The sequence below is a fragment of the Pundamilia nyererei genome, unplaced genomic scaffold, assembly GCF_000239375.1.
Source record: "Pundamilia nyererei isolate P.nyererei 1_Seehausen unplaced genomic scaffold, PunNye1.0 scaffold00068, whole genome shotgun sequence".
In the NCBI taxonomy this organism is placed as follows: Eukaryota; Metazoa; Chordata; class Actinopteri; order Cichliformes; family Cichlidae; genus Pundamilia; species Pundamilia nyererei.
Window position 1 is genome coordinate 1825772 of NW_005187469.1, and position 19735 is coordinate 1845506.

General features: G+C 36.9%; 2 protein-coding genes across 4 annotated transcripts in view; both read right to left on the bottom strand.

Moving 5' to 3' along the window:
• Window positions 1-14894, bottom strand: part of LOC102203726 (E3 ubiquitin-protein ligase SMURF2) — a 61719-nt gene extending 46825 nt beyond the window's left edge. For both annotated transcript variants that reach the window (XM_005736274.1, XM_013911647.1), the window contains exon 1: window positions 14428-14894. In XM_005736274.1, coding sequence (XP_005736331.1) covers window positions 14428-14479 — 52 coding nt within the window. In that variant the 5' untranslated portion in view covers window positions 14480-14894. The remainder of the gene's footprint in view (window positions 1-14427) is intronic.
• A 1149-nt stretch (window positions 14895-16043) lies between these two features.
• LOC102204014 (importin subunit alpha-1) overlaps window positions 16044-19735 on the bottom strand; it is an 8520-nt gene continuing 4828 nt past the window's right edge. For both annotated transcript variants that reach the window (XM_005736275.2, XM_005736276.1), the window contains exons 8-11: window positions 19195-19428; window positions 18722-18904; window positions 17264-17413; window positions 16044-16276 (exon numbers count right to left, since the gene is read on the bottom strand). In XM_005736275.2, coding sequence (XP_005736332.1) covers window positions 16187-16276; window positions 17264-17413; window positions 18722-18904; window positions 19195-19428 — 657 coding nt within the window. In that variant the 3' untranslated portion in view covers window positions 16044-16186. The remainder of the gene's footprint in view (window positions 16277-17263; window positions 17414-18721; window positions 18905-19194; window positions 19429-19735) is intronic.

A 19735-nucleotide genomic window follows, 5' to 3' on the forward strand; every position in this document is an offset into this window, starting at 1 on the left:
TAGAGAACATTACATTCTAGGGGTCCCTGGAATCCCCTCAGAGTCCCCCCAACACCCCCTCAGAGTCCCCAAACACACTTTGACAAGCATTAAGTACTGTGCTGTGTTGAGGAACTGGCACAGGAAGTGTGCGTTTACACGTGCGTTTTTGTGTGTGTAGGTGCATGCGTGCACAACACATGCATAAAACAGATAAAGAAAAAAAAAAAAAAAAAAGTACAAAAAAAACAATGACAAATAAAAATAATTGTAACCATAGCTAAAAACAACATGCCAAGGCCAAACCAAATAACTTTTACTCGATAGAGAAATTAAGCTATCGCGATAGACCTCGCCGAAAAAGTCCTAAAAAAAAAAAAAAAAAAAAAAAAAAAAAAAAGTACACCAAACTGGAGCCACACCGGCAGAGCCGTCTGACAGCTGTCTGGACTAGATCCGGGGGTGAGTGAAGGAGAGGAAGGAAGAGAGAGAAATGACAGAGAGATGAGGGGCATCCTGTTCAAAAACAAAGTAATAAGACAAAAAGAAATTAAAAAAAAAAAAAAATTCAGTATAGAAACTTGCAATGAGTGTTGCAATGGGGAGTTCAAAGCTGCAAGCTGTATCTTTTAAGCAGAAACGCAGTATGTTTGGTTTTACATTCCCATTTGAACTGACTTTAACATAAAAGTAAACTGAAAATATTTGGGTTTAGACTGTTGGGTCGAAAGGGAAAAAGGAAACCGCAAGTTTTTGATGTTAGAGCCAAAGAAATAATCATTGAAAAATTAACAAACAATAAAAGGTATCTGCCAGTTGCAACCCTAGAGGATTTATATAGTTTAGGCAGTGACAGGAAGACAAAACCAGGAGTATTTTAATTGCAATGCAATCGCTGCTGAAAAATCATTTGTAAACGAAATACCTGCCTTTAGACATGCTCAAATGTAACTTTTGAAAAGCTATAATCGTCCCACCCAACACACAAACACTTTGTACACTGATGTTGGCTTGGGACTACATATACATTGTCATACACATTGTACATCATACTGGAGAATGGTTAATTTTGTATTAGTCTACACATATTTTAATAAAATATGCATGGAGTAATACCTTTAAGCATTTAGGATTTTTTCCTAAGAATTTAGTAAGGGCTGTCAGAAATGCTATTCTGCAGCCATATGAAAAGTAAAAGGTGATATTTCTCCTCCACATTCAGCAGGAAAATCCTCTTGAAGCACTTGGAAAGTTTAATGTGTTTTGCATATTGAAGCCCACCTCTTCTCCCGTCAGAGGTTGTTATGCAATACTGAGGTGTTCAGTCTTTCCATTTTCCTGCTCGCTCTATACTGAAGTACTAAAGTAATTTGAAAAGCAGATTAAACTAGACTGACTGAAACAACGGAACAAGTTTTACAAAGCTATTAAGAGAGGCAAATTCACAGACTATAGTGTAACGTAGTATAGGTGTCACTAATAAAGTGTAATAAATGTGTCAACAAGCATACGTGATAAAATGCAGGTCATGAGTGGGGAACAGTAACGCTGAGTTATGGGAATGGCAGCAACCTGTGGGATTTCATTACTTAGACTCCTTATATATGCCAAATGCTTCCTAAAACACAGTGCTGTGTTAAGATACAAACAGACCACCAGAAAATGTTAAAGCCAGGTTTAATTTGTCATTTTTAACAGTAATAACTCAAAACAAATCACTGTAGCCTGATCTGATATCAAGTATCATTAATCTTAAGTTAAAGAGAGCTGACATCTCTCCAGAGCAATGCTCCTTTACGTCTTCTTTGGTGTTCCTATTAGATTTATGTCCTAAATCTAAAAGGAAAATCCACAAGTCAACTAAAAACAACCTTATCAATGAAAGAGGATATAATTTTACATAGCAGAAACCTGAGGGTTAGTTATCCCAAAACATGAAATCCGAGCACCAACAAAAACTGTGATCACCTCAGTGCAAAGCAACTTTTTTCCTTCTCACTCACATTATGTAATTACATCCCCAAGAGTCAGTGTCTGTAATGCTGAAATTCAAAACAACCAAGTGTTACATTTTTTTAAGCTGACCAGGAAAAAGTAAAAGTGCGGCTTTTCATTTATCCTCACTTATAGGGCTGTGCGATATGACCAAAATCTCATATCCCGATATAAGACATCTATCGTCCTGATAGGATATAAATCACAAAATTTTTACATTTTCTGAAAATTCTGTGAATCTCGGGCAGCTCGACTTGCGTGAAGTGTTTCCAGCTGGGCGTCGTGTACCTGGAGTTGAATGTTTTAACCGATGCATGATAACAAAAAAATATTGCTGTAAACAGTTTATTTTGCGACACCACGAAACAATCGATAGCGTAAAATGAAACGATGTTTTTATATCGTCATTCGATATATATTGTTATATCGAACAGTCCTACTCACTTACACTCCAACCACCAGCCTACTGACAAAGTGCTGTCCACGCTACATCATGAAATTCAAAACTAACCAAGACGATAACACTGTGTTATCATTTTAGTGATAGGACAGCTGCACCAGAGGGCAGTTAGTCCATGGGTAAGATTAATACTGCACTGACTCTGGCTCATTGTATGCAAAGTAATGGAAAAATAAAATAGGTCCAAGTTCATCCACTCATTATTATTCCACTTTGTCATATACAGTTACAATGGCAGATGCTTATAAGAAATATGAGCAAAGCTTGAAATAATGATGTCAATAATGACTATACAATCACTAATAATAAAAATGTAACTATCAGACAAAATCTCAGCCATCAGACTGCTCTAAATGCTCAGTTTCCAACTGCTCTTTCTACTCCTAGACATACATGAAGTGCCTAACTAAGAATCACCATCCTGGTGTTTGCGAGGAAAGACAATTAGAGGAAAGGAGTTTTACAGTACGCCTGACCTTAAAGATATAGGAGCTGAAATGACAGATGATTAACTTCAAAGCTCCAAAAATCCCCAGTACAAGCTAATTATGCATTACTTTATGCTGTGAATCTTAAAACTACTCAAAAAGAGTCAAAGAATAATGATATGGAGTTATGAGCATAACAGGTACACTTGAATAAAAACCATGTCACTAGAGTTCCACATGTCATATAACATTCAGTAGTAAAACAGCAGAGCTGAAAAAATGTTAGTCTTTCAGCTCAAGATAGCCTTATCTGATATCATTCAACAGAGAGGAAAAACAAAACAAAAAAAGAAAGAAAAAAAAATCAGACTGCAGATACCATTCTTTGCCATGAAAAAAACAAAACAAATTATCTCACAAATGCAGACTAAATGAGGATTTAGGAATTTTACAATCCTCACCTTCTGGAGCTTAAAAGTAAATCTCTGGTGGAAAAAAAACCCCTTTGAAATAAAACAACATGTTTTGTAATTTCCAGCAAAAGTTTTTGCTCATTTTAGCTTTGAGCTGAATAATTGGTTTATATTGAAAGGGAAACCAGTACATTAATATTTGATGTTTGTATTATCACAAATAATTCCGATCTGAAAAATGACATCTTCTGATAACAGAAATGATAAATACAGCTGGAGCAGCTGGATCTTGGAGTAGATATAAACATTTCCATATGATGATGAGGGCCATGTAAACGGGTGTATAGAACCTGTGTAGTGTGTGGTCAATTGAAGTATATACTAGTAATGCAGACTAAACAGAGCTGGAGGAAGTTTGGGTACAGATCTCGGTGCTGCACTACAAAATCTAACCACAGCAAAGTGACCGAGGCGCTACAGGCAAGATCAAGCAGACATGCAGACACACAGTCACACATTTGCTTCATATTGGACATGCACACGGACAGCTGCAGACAACATGGACACATAGTCTTCTTAATCTACTTTCTAGTTCACTTGGAATCTATGCTGCATAAATGCACAGTAGATTGGCATGGACAAGAAGACTTGTACTTCTTTGAAAAGTCTGGGCAATTTCTTCTAACAAAAAATAAATAAATACAACGCATTTAATTGTGCAATTTTTTTTTCTTGTCTACAATCTTAGAAAGAGGAACTGCACAGATGTGGGTGGCCATAGACCTTTTTGAATCCCCCCCCGGCATGTATTTGTATTTTTTGGGCAAATACACAGATTTAAAAACTTCACCAAAACATTTTGCTGAAGAATTGGTGCATTGGTGCCCGTTTCTTAATTTGAGATTAAGAATGGTCATCAAATGAAATACAATTTCAAATTTATGCTGAAATTCTACAGAAGCATGACTTGCATTTTTGTGGTTGTTTGATGTTCTTGATCAAACACATCTGCATCAAGGTGCTATTCTTTAACACATGTGCTGTGAAAGCACCCTTCCTATGCATCAACAGTAAGTTCTAGGCAAATTTATGAATCACTGAAGGCAAAAATAAGGATTACACAGAATAAACTTTTTTCCTCTTTCCTGTCACCAGTGTTATGAAAACTAGCTTTTAAGCAGTTGTTTGTATTTGTTTCTTTAGCCTTGACAATCCAGTTAAGACAAACAACCAAAATGGGCTAGAAAAATCCTGTCCAGCTGCTTTATCTCATTAGCGTAAGAGTACAACTATTGTCAAAGACGCTGAACACAGCATTTTATGTGAGGACACACACATTACTAAACTTTCTTATATCAGCCTTTAAATATTTCTAGTGGTGGTTCTTAACATTTTAATCTTTGGAAGTCATTCAAGACCACCATGCTAAGAAACGCCTTACTGAGATTCAGATCTTTAGAAATATCCCCAATTCTGGGAATTAAAACTCAGTGCTTCACAGAAAACATGGCTTGATGATGAACGGAAAAAAATATTTACAGAAAATTAAATCAGACAGTATTTAGCAAGAGAAGGGGTTGTTGGAGAGGACAAAGAACAAGAGATGTTATAGGAGATAAAAGAAGTGGCATAAGATGATGTAGGAACAGACAATGACTCCTGTGCCTTTTCTTAACAGATTGAGTGCAAATGTTTAAGCCAGAACAAATGGTAAATGGGCCGGTTCTTATATAGTGCTTTTCTACTCTGCTTGAGCACTAAAATCACTTGATTCACCCATTCATTCATTCAACATTCATGCAAGCATTTTTTTTTTCTATGCCTAATGTATTCTATTTAGTATTCACAATCTGATGAACAAAAGAGAGCAACCTAGGGTTCGGTCTCTTGCCCAAGGATCCCTTGGGTAAACCCTTGGTATGGGATTGAACCACCAACCTTTCGATTAGTAGGCAACCTGCTCTACCTCCTGAACCACACCACAGCCACCAGAATTGAAATGAGCATCATTCTTTTGTTAATGTTTGCTAAGAAAACTCAAACACTGATCATTCAAAAAGGCAGTAGACTGGTAAAACAAGTTGCATGCAGAGCTCCAGATATAAAACTGCTTTTTCAAAGCAGTAGGGTGGAGATGTGGTGCTGCATTCATAGCAGCTAAAGCTTACTTATCTGAATGCCTGGATTGTTAAGGTATGTGAGCAACCTATGTAGATAGCACACCACATGCCTTAATCATAAAGGTTATTAGCACAAATGTTAAGCAAATATTTTCAGCCTATTATTTCTTCTTGTTGAGTGGACGATTGCATAAATTTGTGAAAACATGTGTTATAATTTTAAGAACAGCCCAGTATTCTAGAGGAAGGAAATTTTAGGCAGTGCCTATTAATTATTTCATATCTGGGTCAGACTGCACAGTCTGCTGGTGCCAGGCTTACATAAAGCAGAAAGGAACATACCGAACACGTCACTATATGACTCACATGGATTGTGTGCTGATGAATCATAATCACTTACTCTATTCCACATTTCAACTGTCAAAACTGTATTGTTTAAAGGGGAGAAAAAAAGAGGCACTGAAAAATTACACAATTTACAGTCCCAAAAATAAATTACACCACCAGGTACATACATCTCCCAAGCCCGCTGGTACTAGGCTCTAGCAATGTTTTGACTAAATTTGACAACCAGCTACATTCAATATAAAAGAAAAGATCAAGCCAAAATGAAAATTTTATTTAGGGTTTTTCCTGTCTCAAAATGGGTCTCTGGTGTGTGAATATAGACATACATGACACTGATCTGAATTAAAGCAGTCTATTACTTTGTTTGATAGAAATATACGGCTTTTACTGCCAATTACTAATACTTAATAAAAATGTCTACTATACTTAAGCAACAATAAACTTCTTTTGTGAGTGCAAAAACATTTTCTATGCAGGAAAAACCCTTTGATTAAGCTAACAAAAAAAATCATTACTTAAGAAAAGTAGTTAAAGTTAAAATTTGCCATTAAAAAGATTAATACAGCTTTAATCATAATCTTAGTCCAACACACTAACATGAGCAAATCCAAAATTAAAATATAACTTAACATTTGACAATGCCGGTCAGTTTTTCACTATCACTAACGTCCACTCTCTTTGTGACATTCATTCCCTAAATTTCAGGAAGCCAGCACACCTAATTTAGTTCAGCACTGCGTGCTAACAGTACATCCTGTGGAAGCTCAACTGTGCACAGAAGTGCATGCAAGTATAGAACCAAAAAAAGAAAAAATGTGTTTAACACACAAACAAGCTGACACACAGATGTGTTTCCTGAGTGCTGATGATGAATACTGAGACAGTGGTCCCCGATAATTTCCCTGAAATACAGTCTGCCCTGTGGTAAAGCAGAGTCTGGAAATGAGGCTGGATCTTTATCTTAATCGCCAGCTTCCTAGCTACCCACCTCCCCACCCCAACCTCAGCACACACACACACGAACAAACAAGAAAGCATCAGCATTGCTTTCCCAAAATGTCAGAAAGAGAGGGACACAAACACAAGGCATGACTGTAGATGAAAAATATACAGCCTAGTATCACACGCTCATACTGAATGGGAAAAATCCTGAGATGATTCTTCCAGTCCTTCCCTGCTTGCTGCATGCCAGTTGGAGGCTGATGGAGGAAATGGATCACATAGACAGACTCCCTTCCTCCTGGTTTAAGGCAGCCAAGAGGCCATATTTGAGAGAAGGATTCATCCCCTTGTACATCTCGTGTCAGTCACCTATGAGGAACTCCATGTTCCACTGGATGAAGGAAAACCAAGTTCTGTTCTTATCAAGTTCAAATCACCCACCAACTCATTCTTCGCAGGAGACCAAGGTAAGTGAAGGTCAGCACAAGTGCCTGCAACCCTGCAGTGTTTGGAATACCAGTACTCAAAATCCAAGATTACTTTCTTTTCCATGCTCTGTGGGAACACTACAACATACTGCCTACCAGTAAACTAAAAGTAGGCTGATTTTCTAATTAACTGAAGCATCAAAGAGTAACTGTCACAGACAAATGTAAGAAGCAGCTCTGAAAATGTGAGAAATTTCATGGTGCCATTTAAATGCAGTGTGGGATGACATAACTGGGGATGAATCCTGTCACAATTCAAAATCCTGCAGCGTGTGGGAGTTCACCCTTTGTAATTTCTAAATCAGTGCTGCTGCAAGAGGGGATCCTAATGAGTGTGGATAACGAACAGAGCACACTTCAAATTCAGCCATCTCTGTGACTCATGACCAGAAACACACTTACTTTGGTGGAGGAGAATTTAAAAACAAAATCAGTTCAACTTTACATTACTGTGAGAAACACGGACAGAATAAGACATGGCTGCAGTTGAGCTTTGCAGCAATATCATCACCTACAATCTTTTTTTCTTTTTTTTTTAAACATCTGTATAGAGTTACAAATAAAAGACCTGTGAGCCTCTGGCTGTTCCCTGTCATTATTATTTAGCAAGTTACCAAAATGATTAGTCCTGGCACGGTACTTTAAGAAGCAAACCACATTAAGAGAACAAAAAAAGCTTTGAAGCATTACCATTTACAGCATTTAATAAAGGTATTAAGAAGCCATAAGAAAGATTTTTGTGAAAATCCACAACTATGCAATTTTTTAAAAGCCCAGCTGTGCCAAAGGTAGGTTTAATTTTTTTAATTCAAATTTTAATGCTGCAAATCATTGGGTACTAGCTCATAAATAGATTTGGAAACTGAGGATGAAACCAATAAATCAAATAACTTTATAATTATTTACTTAACTTCTTTAGATACAACCTTGCTCAGCCAATTTCCCATTTTTGCTAACACTGAAAAACTAGGAAGCCAAGGAAGATGGCAGCACACTAGAAGAGCTCCCAGAAGTACCAAACCTTTTTTCACATAAACTGGAAATATATACCCTGACAGGTTGAGAGGTATAAGTACTTTTGATGTGTTAAAACTTAAGACCTTCATAAGTGGCCAGATATTTGCAGTCTCCCAGAGAAATGTTGAGTAACAGTAGGGCTAACTTTTTCAAAGATGCGAGAATGAGACGCGAGCTAAGAACAAGGACCAGCCCGACGTTTGAAAATATTTCAGTGACTCCGAGCCCTCTGGAGGACTCAAGCTGAACTGATGAGGGGGAAAAAAACAATTCTGACTTTATGGAAGAAATACGAAAGACGAATGCGACATTGCAAAGAGCTTAAAGACTCAGCGAAAAATATTTAAATAAGACTGGGCAAAGATGTGTGAGAAGAAATTGGTGACGCTCTGGGCACATATGGAGGATTTGGAGAACCGGAGCAGGGGGAATAATGTGAGAATGGTGGGGCTGAAAGAAGGCAAATAAGAAAGGGTGAACATGGCTCAGTATGTGGAGAGGATCGCCTGGTGGCACCTAAACTAGATATGAACAAACCACCCCAAACCATCCCGATGCAGTTTCTGTGCTCATCGGCTTGATAAGGTACTACAGATGGCCAAAGAGAAACTGAGTTAGAATGGGAAGGCTGCAAACTATTCTTCTTTGTGGATCTGATGAAGGAGCTTGTGGAAAAGCGGAGAGCTTTCAACATTGTAAAGAAACACCTTCTGGTGTTCCCGGCAACACTCATCTTCACTTGGAAAGGAAATAGAAATAAAATCTGAGATAGCGCAGAGACTGAAACTTTTCTGGAAGAAGCCAATTAGAGAAGATGTATTATCATAGGAAGTGTATATTCCTCAAACACAAGGTAAAATTCATGCTGGTTCTATGCTTTGGGACTCAGGTGGTTGTTTTGCCTAAGCACAATTTTTAATGAGCATCACGGACCAACTTTAAATAATAGATAAGTAGTAGTTAATAAAGGACTATAAAGCGGCAACATGTTCCCTGTTGCATCCCTATAGTTTTACGTTGTTGGTTTTTATGTTTGTACAAGTATAGAACACAAAGCACCCACATTTTACAAATTATTTATTGACATACAAAAGGATATCTGTAAAGGTGTAAGGATTATCTGACAGAAGGACCTTGGCTGTAGTATTAATGATGATGAATGGTTGCAATTGTGTTAAATAATGGCAAACACATTAAAGAGTCTAGAGGAAAATGTATTAATTGTAAGATGGTACACAGATTTTATTTTACTCCATCTAGGCTTCATGGAATGGGTCTACTTTCCAATAATTTATGTTGGAAATGTCAAGCAGAACCAGGAACCTTTATACATATGACCTGGGACTGTTAACACATTTTCCCATTTTGGAAAATAGTATTACAGCACATAGGAAAGTGGCTGGGCACGGTGATACCCATGTCACCAAGACTATTGCAGGATCAGACAATAATACCTAATATTTCAAAGCACCAAAGTACAGTGACGCAGGTGGGATTGGTCAAGGCTGTCAGAGTAATCCTCAGATTATAGAAAACCACTTCTGCTCTGGATATTAAAAACTGGTTGGAATTCATGCTGGAAACAGTATCATTTGAAAACATGCTGGCCAAGCTAAATAACAATACAGAAAACTTCAAGAAATTCTGGGACTGCAGATGCCATGAACTGCTATTCCGAGAAACACTGGTGACCGACTTCCTTTCCCTTATTTGTTGTGGCTGTTGTTGTTTTTTTTGTCGCTCTTTTTTTTGTTCCCTCTGAGGATGTATGTAAAAGAATTTCCTCTTTGAAATTTTTACACTATTATTTTGGTATGGTAAGCACTGACCTGGTAGCTTTATGTTTAAGTTATGTTATTCCTTGTCTGTTGTAAAAAAATAAAATAAATACTTAACTTAATAACCTAATAACAGCAAAAAAAAAAAAAACATTGAAAAATAGAGAGACTATAGAACAGACAGAATAATGGTGGACTAGTTTGCAACGTTAATTCTAAATTCCTGCAGTCTCGATCACTTAAACCAAGGGTGGTCTCAACTAAACACTTGTGTACGGTGAGAGCTGCATGCTCAAGCCTTTTACGTCACTGGTCATCACTGTAAGAACAGAAATTCTGGTCATTCTATATGTGAACCTCAACCCCCCCTCCCCCCAGCACATACTTCCTTGTAATGATCACAGAATGTGTTTGTTATCAGGACAAAGTCTCTCCAAGGTTTCACATTCCTGGAATTCACGCAAGTCCATGTAAAACCATCCACATATGTGGGGGGGGGGGGAGACAACAAGCAGGAAGCTCATTCACCAAACCACTGCTTGCAGATGATATATCCTATTATCTATTACCACTATTTAATGGCACAACTGCTTCAATACCCATGAACCACCGATGCTGTGTCCAGCTTATTGAAAATGTTTTGAATACTCAATCATTATTTCTGATATTAATCTTGTGCTCAGAAATTGTAACTGTAAATTTGCTCTTCGTCTTCCCCACATAACAAAATCCATACTTTTACTACAGGTTTGGTCCTACAAGCGATTCTACCACTCACTTGAAATTTTTTTTTTTTACCTATATGTCAGTGTGATAAATCATCTCCTTCAATAATGGCATTACAGTTCAACAAGGAAAATTTCCAGAGGGAAGAGAATTTAAAAAAAAATGTGTAGGTTCAACAGATAAGTCTGTCGTTACAAGATTATCTCTCAATTTAGTAGAACACTTTGTGGGTAGATGATTAACACTTTCCAACCAGCAGGGTGATCATACAAAATATGCCAATATTTTCTCCCCACATTTATAAGAGTGAAAAGGTTAAAGTTAAAGTTATCTATTTTTCTAACCCTAGAGAGAGAAACAATTAAAAATTTTTGAAGAGGTTTTTTTTCTTTCTTTCTCAGAAACAAGAATACAAAGCATTAGCTTGTTTCTCAAACTCCTCCTCAAAACTGCACATCCTTTCTGTCCACAACAGCTGACTATACGGTAATCTCTTCTTCAAAGAGAATGGATGATATCTTGAATAATGAAAAAAAAAAAAATCCTATCAGCCCACTTTGAATAAATAATAGTTTGTATTAGTTCTGATTTATTCATTCTCACATTTAAAATGAAACCTCACAATTGGCCTCTGTAATAAATGTAAAACTAGGTAACCTTGAGTTAAATCTATTTAGATCCTCAACAGTGCCAATAAATATAAATATAAGTTATAAATATATCTGAACCAAAAGTTAATAAAGGAGAGGTATGATCATGATCAACATGATCAAGTTCAAGTTTCCCTATAAATAAATTCACATAACTAGGATTGACAGGGCTACCCACTGAGACCCTTTGCTTCTATAGGGGGAAAAAAACAAAAACTCAAATCTGAAAAGATTCTTAGTGAGAACTATTTCTACTAACTTTATCAGCAATGCTGTTGCTAAAGTTCCCTCTTCCCTTGCATTCAAATTATAATGTAGGGCCTTCCAATTCCTGTTTATGGGGAATATTTGCATATAAACTCATGACTTCCGTTGGACATAAGATTAGTATCTTTGATCTCTCTCACAGATATTAATTTACACAAAAAAGGAGAGCCTACTGACAACAGGAGATCATGGAACAGGCCCCCACACAACTTATATAAATCTTGGGCAATGTATAAGAGAATGGGAAATCTAGGATGTTCTTCTAACAAATATCCAAATTGACCTTGTGATATTAAAGTGCCATTTACAGCTAGAGTGTTCTTTATTTACTTCTAAACTTTCAATGTAAGATCATAACTTTATGAACTGTAGAAGTCTGTATTATGCAACTGACTCATTACTTGAACTGCAGTATGATTCTTTGTTCTGCCTACCGCACCACCTTCACTAGCATACTGGATAACTACTGTTTCATCATTTGCAAGATTTTTTAAGAGCCTGTGGAATAAATTAGGATAGCACTTGCACCTCCTCTTTAACTAAATGACGGAAAGTTTGCAGAGAAGCATTAATATCTTGGGGAAGAAATATGTTTTTAGATTTTAACTTCTTACTCCTCTGCAGCTCGTTAATTTTATCTTCATCACTTGAGTAAACAGATTTTGAAGAGGGAGAGAATCTTTACATGAAAAGAAAGCTTTGAGTCTTAGTGCATGAAAATTCTTGACAAATTCAATCTTGGTCATAAACTATTAGTCTTTTTAGAAGGCTTAAAAGACAGACATTTGGATAACATGGTAAAAAAAAATGTGATTACCTACTTGTGGTGTTAAGTTTGTAAGGGCTAAACTTAGAATGTATATTCTCTTGCAATACTTTAATTTAAGAGCATGTGTAAATTCTGAAATTAACAAGCTCAAGTCCAGTGAACATTTATTCAAGCCTTCCCCACCAATAGGTAAATATGTACCTTATTTATCCCTCAATCCCCTCAGAATCCTTTTTGTTCCTCCAATACTGAGATAATGCAACTCCCTCTGCTTCATACATTCTAAGTGTTACAACAAAAACTCGCAAGTCCAAAATACCTTGGGAGGCAAGTCTGAGGAGGAAAAAAAAAAGTTCCTCTCACTAACCACCACAGAGAAGAGGCAAGCAGGAAGAACAGCTGGGTAATTCTTTGAGTACCGATTTGTCTTTTCGGTACAACTATACCCTGTTCTGTATGAATGAGCTTGTTGTTCCCCGTAGCAAACTGCACTTAATGAGTGAAATGCATAGACATGCTACAGTGCTGAACAGTGACACTAAATAAATGTAAAAACATCTCATCACGGTCAAATAGTTTGAGTTCCCTTCTTGCCTTCAGCAGTCATGCCAGATAAAAATCAACAAATCATTTGACTGATTTTGATCAACCTAAGAATTGTGTCACGCATAAAGTAATAGGCCCCAGCTCTCAGAGATTTACAATACACCAATAAGAAACCAGAGCCAGCTATGACATACTGAAGAAATAATGCTACCTGACAGCTTTTCCAAGCTTTGGAAACAAAGGCAGCTAACTTATAAACACCGAAATTATTGAACAAGTGTTTCACTCAGTCATCATCAGCACATCAAAACACCTGGTGATTTTTAAGATTTTTCAATAAATAGAGATATTCTTACATCATTAGAAGAGCAGAACAAAGGAAAATGTAACTCATTCTCATCTTCTTCTAATTAATTCATACAGCTTGCTTTAATTCTGCCCGTTTGCAGTAACACAAGACTCAAGACTATACTTTTGTTGATAACTTTGGCTTTAACAACAACAACAAAAAAAAAATATGCCAACCACATTTCTTCAAATGTATCAAGTAACTTAATTATGTTCACCTTTCATTATAAATTCATCAGAAATGGCATAGAGCACTACAGCCCACGTAGCCCACTGTGAAATAAGCTCCAAGGGAGAAACTACTTTATCTTTTGTTCTGCCAAGCTAAGCAAACTGAACGAACTGACATAGCTTTCACCAGATAACTGCGATGAAAGACGATGAGTTCCTGTATATACGGTATACCCATGACGAAATATATCCTACAGAGGTCATCTCCCTGTTAAACCACTCGCTCTTCAGGGTAAACAAAAATAAATACCAGTGTAAACTAAAAATAAAGCGGTGTATTACACCACCTTCACCTCTTCTGCTGCTTCACGCTTTTCCTCGAAATTCATCATTGCCATTAGGGACGTTAATTTGTAATATACTGTTGGCTTATTTTGCACTTGCCGTGAAGAAACACAGCAGCTATCTTTGGAAAATTAAGATAATATATGATTTTTAAAAAGGTAAGGCTGTAATGTAAGGCTTCTACTGCTAATAAAAGTATTTAAAATAACCACTTATCACAATGCTGAAGGGCTTTGAGGAAACGTGTCGATATCAAGCTTAAGTATTTAAACATAGCTAACCTTCGGGGGGGAATAATAACCACCCAATAAACACTGTTGTCAACGCTAATGTGTGCTAACGATAAAAGCTCATTCACTAGCTTCCAATATTCCTCAGTATGCTACCCCGGATTTCAATTAAAAATAAAGGAATTCAGTCAAGTCAGAACAATATTATTAATAATAATAATAATAATAATAATAATAATAATAATAATAATAATAATAAGGTAAGATATGGTTTAGCGCTTTTATAGATTACAACACAGGACAGAGTTATGCTGTACAATCAGGAGACGCTAGTTAGCATGCTGGGCTAGGAGGCTAGCTCGCTAACGTTTCCGAGCGGCGCAGGAGGGGGGTTTAAATTTTCTTACCAGTCAACCGCAGCTTTACTGGGCCATTTCTCCTAACTCCTTGGTTAGACATTCCCCTTCGTGTTCCAGCTTGACGAATATTCACAAAATTGTCACCGTCTAGGTTTTTTTTCCTTCTTCTTTTTCAAAAAGACATCTCCCAAACAAATCCCTCTGCTAGCTTGGGGTTAGCTTGTAGTATCACCATAGCAAATCACGCTGACTGTGCACGCAACAAACAGGTAACATAATCACATCCCTGGAATAACACTCTCCGCGCGAACTCCTTTTCCGCAAAACAATTGCAAATAACTACATTTCCAAATGCAGATCATGCCGTGTGCCACGAGTACTGATACAAGTCAACAGAGAGGCTCGTCCTCCATCCGGACAGGCGTCTGCTCTGCCAGGGCTGCCTGGACTCGAGTTGTTCGTGATGATGGTGAAGACAGTTCTACTGCAGGCAGGCAGGGACAGGGGAGGAAAACACGAGAGGACATCCGGTGCGAGCGTTCAAAATAAACTCACAATCAAAACATATACATATAGTTTTCCAGTACCAACTACTTCCTTGTTATGAATATTATAGACCAGATTTTGCTATTAAAAAAAGAAAAAAATCGAATCTAACAGGATCACTTCACTGGGTTCAGTGCTGGGCCCTGAACTGGTCATGTTGGTTATAAACTCAGCTCTGTTTCTTAATTGTTCACCTTATTCACCGATGACAGCAAGCTTCTTATGATAGTGAGACAAGTGAGAGTTTTAAAGAAATGTTTTGATATTAGAAAACTATCATGGTTAACTGTTGTAGTAAAAGGAAGCATATTTATATATTTGGAAATAAAAAACAAACAAAACTATGATGAATAATATTGAAGGAGGGGTATAATTTTATAGCAAAGCTCATATAAAAATGCTTTTTAAAAATGCATAAAACTAATACGCCAGCATATAAAACCAAAAGATTTACTGAATCAAGAAATAATTAGACGCCTTCTAATTTTGATACACTTAAACACAAAACTAATATAAAAATATATATAATTCCACTATAATACTATAATTCCAAAAACTTTGCTTAAGGGTCGTCTGAAGTAACAAAGATATAGTGTAAACCTAAGGCGAAAAATATGCTCTAAACTCTCAAATAATGAAACCAGTTAGCTCAAAACAAGTGGTGCCACCCCACCCCAAAGTTACCTGCTGTATAGATGCATAGAACCTTCCAAGTCATCACCCCAATATAAAATACAATATACTGCAAAACTGAAATTCCATCCAGACTATAGTTACTACACTGACACACCTTGTTTTTAAACCTAACAAAAGTAGAAATACAGTGTCACCTAGTGGTGGTGAAGACATACTGCCTGTTTAGCGCAACAAAACTGTGCATCTGAAATTAATCCACTAGTTTGCGCAAGCTTATTTAATAAAAAATAAGTTAATATAAAATAACCATTATCATTAATGATGAATCATTATTAATTTTCTAATTAATTTTCTGTTTTATAAAAAAAGCATAAGCTCATTGTTTGTTATACACACACAGGGAAACAGATGAAACATCAATCAATAAAACTCCATATGAATTAATAAATGTTTATTTACAAATGTTTTTTAAAAAAACAAAAACAAAACAACAACATGTATATTTATTTTTCTATGCTGTTAAGTACAAAGTTCAAAAGACTATAAAAATTCCCTCCCCCCAACAACAAGAACCACAATGCAACAATTACTATTTGTTTATGTTACAAAAAGATAAGTGGACATGTTAAAATTTAAAAGTGCTTTGGTCTTCGGGGATGTGGAAGGCATAGCAGTCTCCTCCAGCCTCAGGAATAACCGACTCTTCAACGTCATTCTAAAAGGCAAGTTTGAGAGAAGCATTAGACGACTAACCAAGTTATGGTAATGTTTCTGGGATGTCTCACGTACACACACTGAAGATTTTCAGACATGAGACAAATAAGATTGTTGGTTTCATCAGTCAGTTAAATTGTTGACATTTGTGATTCAGACACAACACCATTCAGAAATTAACCCTGTGCATGACTGGACAACACAGAGCAGAGCACTCTCTGCCCATGTTGCTGTTGATGACAAAGCAGCTGCTTCTTCCCTGAAGAAGCTGGTTTTAGTTTCCTCTCTCTTTTTCCATATCACAATTAGATGGTGCAATCGTAATCAAGTTATGGCAATGTGGCCTGGCCTCTCTCCAAAACATGTCCCTATATTCCATCTGCTCCTGGATGTGAACGTAAATGTCTACTCCGGTAGACTCGACCAAGAAGAGTGTATTCTTTTAGCTATGAAAGGGTCTCTGTAAAGTGGTTAATATTAAAAGGCAGACTGCGTTCGGACAGGCTGCACTAGAGCCAAGATCAGTGAACCTCTAAGTGTTTTTGATTAGATTTGACTGATGACTCTACGCATTTTTTTTTTGGTTCAGGCAAGAATTTAATTCAAAGTAAATCTAGATAATACAAAAAATAAACTGTTCACAGAAGGCGCATGAAGGGATTTTAAGGAGGGTGCTGAGTGGCAAAGGCGAACATCTCTTTGGAATTTTACAAATTATTTCTAAAAGCCTGTTTTATGTCTTTAAAAACAATTTAGACTGATGATTTATTTAAAATTAAGCAAGTTTTTAGAGATGCCCCCGTTCTAAACGAACCCACTGTGGTCTGTCAGCATCATTAATTCCAAGCTGCATACAGCTTCTTCTGAATGCTTTCATTGTCAGTGCTGAACACTGTTGCCATCAACCACTCTTCAAACCGATCTGACTGCTCCACTTTCACCTGCTATATGAGTATCTGACGGGAACCTTGTTAGGAGGAACACCTACCTCGTCAGAGAAGAATGTGTCTATAATATTAAGCGAGGACTTGTAGACTGCTTCATTGTCGTGGGACTGCAGTGCTTCAATCTTGTCCAAACCACCCAGCTCCTCAATCATTAGGCACAGTTTCTGAAGTTCTACGGTTTTTTTTGCCATCTGTGCAGAAAGGGAAACGCACGTTAGATCAAAGGTTTCCACACAGAAATGATTAACCTAACAGTTATCAGATTTTATTAGTGACCACCAACAATGTACCACTGAGACAATAACATGAGCAAATTCGGTACATCATTTTAATGTTTTCTAATCTCAGAAACTCAAGTATCCCAATTACCCAAAACTACTACACTGTTAACCTACAAAAACAAATGTCTCCTGTCAGGGGAGTGTATAAATCAACTAAATTCATGTGATTCACATTCCTCACAGAACCTGATTCCATACATTAGGTCCATTTCACTTCACTTCTTGAAACGTTGACTTTGTAATATTGCTAGAGTTCTGGCATTAAAGTTTTCCCTTTAAAAAAAAATAATACTTGAAATTAAGTCTAACAGTTCATGTTGCAAACCTAAAAACTAAATGACAATTACAACTCCAAGATAAGGATAAAAGATTTTTTCAGGTTCCCTCATTTCTTGTTTTGAATGAGATATAGCAATGAGCCATATTAGAGGCTCAGATTAAAATAGAAAAAACTTTCAATGCTATGAAGATCATTTCTATTATTATATTTTGACTTAGTTTTTAATGTTAATTTAACACACCAATGAAACTATGAATCTGACTTTTTGTCTACACACCTACTTGGCTCGACTCAGTTTCAGTCGTTTTCCATTACAACTGAGTACCACCTAATGTGCCTGGAGTCATTATAGCAATGCAGCCTATAGTCCCATCATGTCATTTGTTTGCACAAACACAACACTACAATGTGTGTATAACTGCTGCTCGGTGTATGGGTTTTGTCAGACTTGAGGATCACTGTGTTGTTTTTGTGTAGCCATTTCCCTCGTTTTTGGGTTTCGAAAAGGGTGGTTTTGATTTTTGTAAAGAAGTCACTCTCATGACTCATCGAGTGACAGCACTGATCAGCCAACGGGGGGCACGCAGTACGGTGATGTCACATTTCAGATCGCGTCAGATCACTTGGAACTAAAAAAAGTACCTGGTACCAGGTAATACAACCAAATGGAAAGCCCTAAAAAACTGAGTGGAGCCGAGCTGGTAATAGAGGAAAAGGGCTGTTATATTTTAACCAAAAAAAACTGCATAATTTTCTCTTTAAACATTACCTTTAATGTCTAACTGGTTGTTTTCATAAAACACTGAGTTGATTGGCTAGAGTCTAAAGAGAGACTCAGAATATGTCTGCGTTTTCAGCCAAGTTGAAATCTATTCCACACACCATTAACTCCAACATTTTGATTGGTTTCAGTTTAGAACTACCAAGTTTTATTATACCTGTAAAATATTGTATATTGCATCCAGGATGACTAGAACAATCTTGCTGTCCTTGGTTATCAGCAGATTGAGCAGAGGCTCTAGCACATTGCAATGAACCAGGTAGGCCACCTGGTCCACTGTTCCACCGCTGGTATAATTGGTAACAGCCCACACTGCCTCTCTCTGCGTCTTGTAGTCTCCCTAGACAGGAAATCCATCAATTCAGTTTTTATATCAGAAAAATTATAAACAAAAATGATCAAATAAATAAATTGCTGAAGGTTACAGAAAAGTTGGGGGAAGATTCAATGACTATACTGATCAGGTTCTAATTAGCTACAGAGAAGTCGGTGTTTATAGCAGATCTATAAATAAAGCTCTATTTTATTTATTTCCTCCTTTGTTTTAAACACTGACAAGTTTAGTATAAATGTATTTAATAATAAGGACACATGTAACAAGTCTGCTCTAATTTCTGGTAGCACTCTGACCTGCTGGAGGATCTCCACCAGGATGGGGATCAGGCCTGCATTTATAACTTCCTGAATCTGGTTGTCTTTGCCGGCGGTGATGTTGGACACTGTCCACGCAGCTTCTTTCTGGATGTTTGGCTTTGGGTGGCGCAGAAGGCTGGGAAACAATGCCAGAGAACCTGCATTCAGCACACACTGGGTCTGCTCATCTGTCCCAGTCACAATGTTGCCAAGTGAGCGCAGGGCTGGAGTCTGTGAGGTAGAGCAAGAGCAAGCTGATTATTTTAAGCACTCTCAATTTAGAAAGTATACGGAATACAATCACACACATCTGACCTTCATGTAATATAAATAAAACAGATTATATATAATAAAAAAGTAATGAAGAAAGAACCAAAGAGAATATTTCTATCTTTGTGTTCAGCATTGATTAGATGGAAGAAAGTGACTCAAGAGGCCATAGTGTATAAGATAAGATAAGATAAGATAAGATAAGATAAGATAAGATAAGATAAGATAAGATAAGATAAGATAAGATAAGATAAGATAAGATAAGATA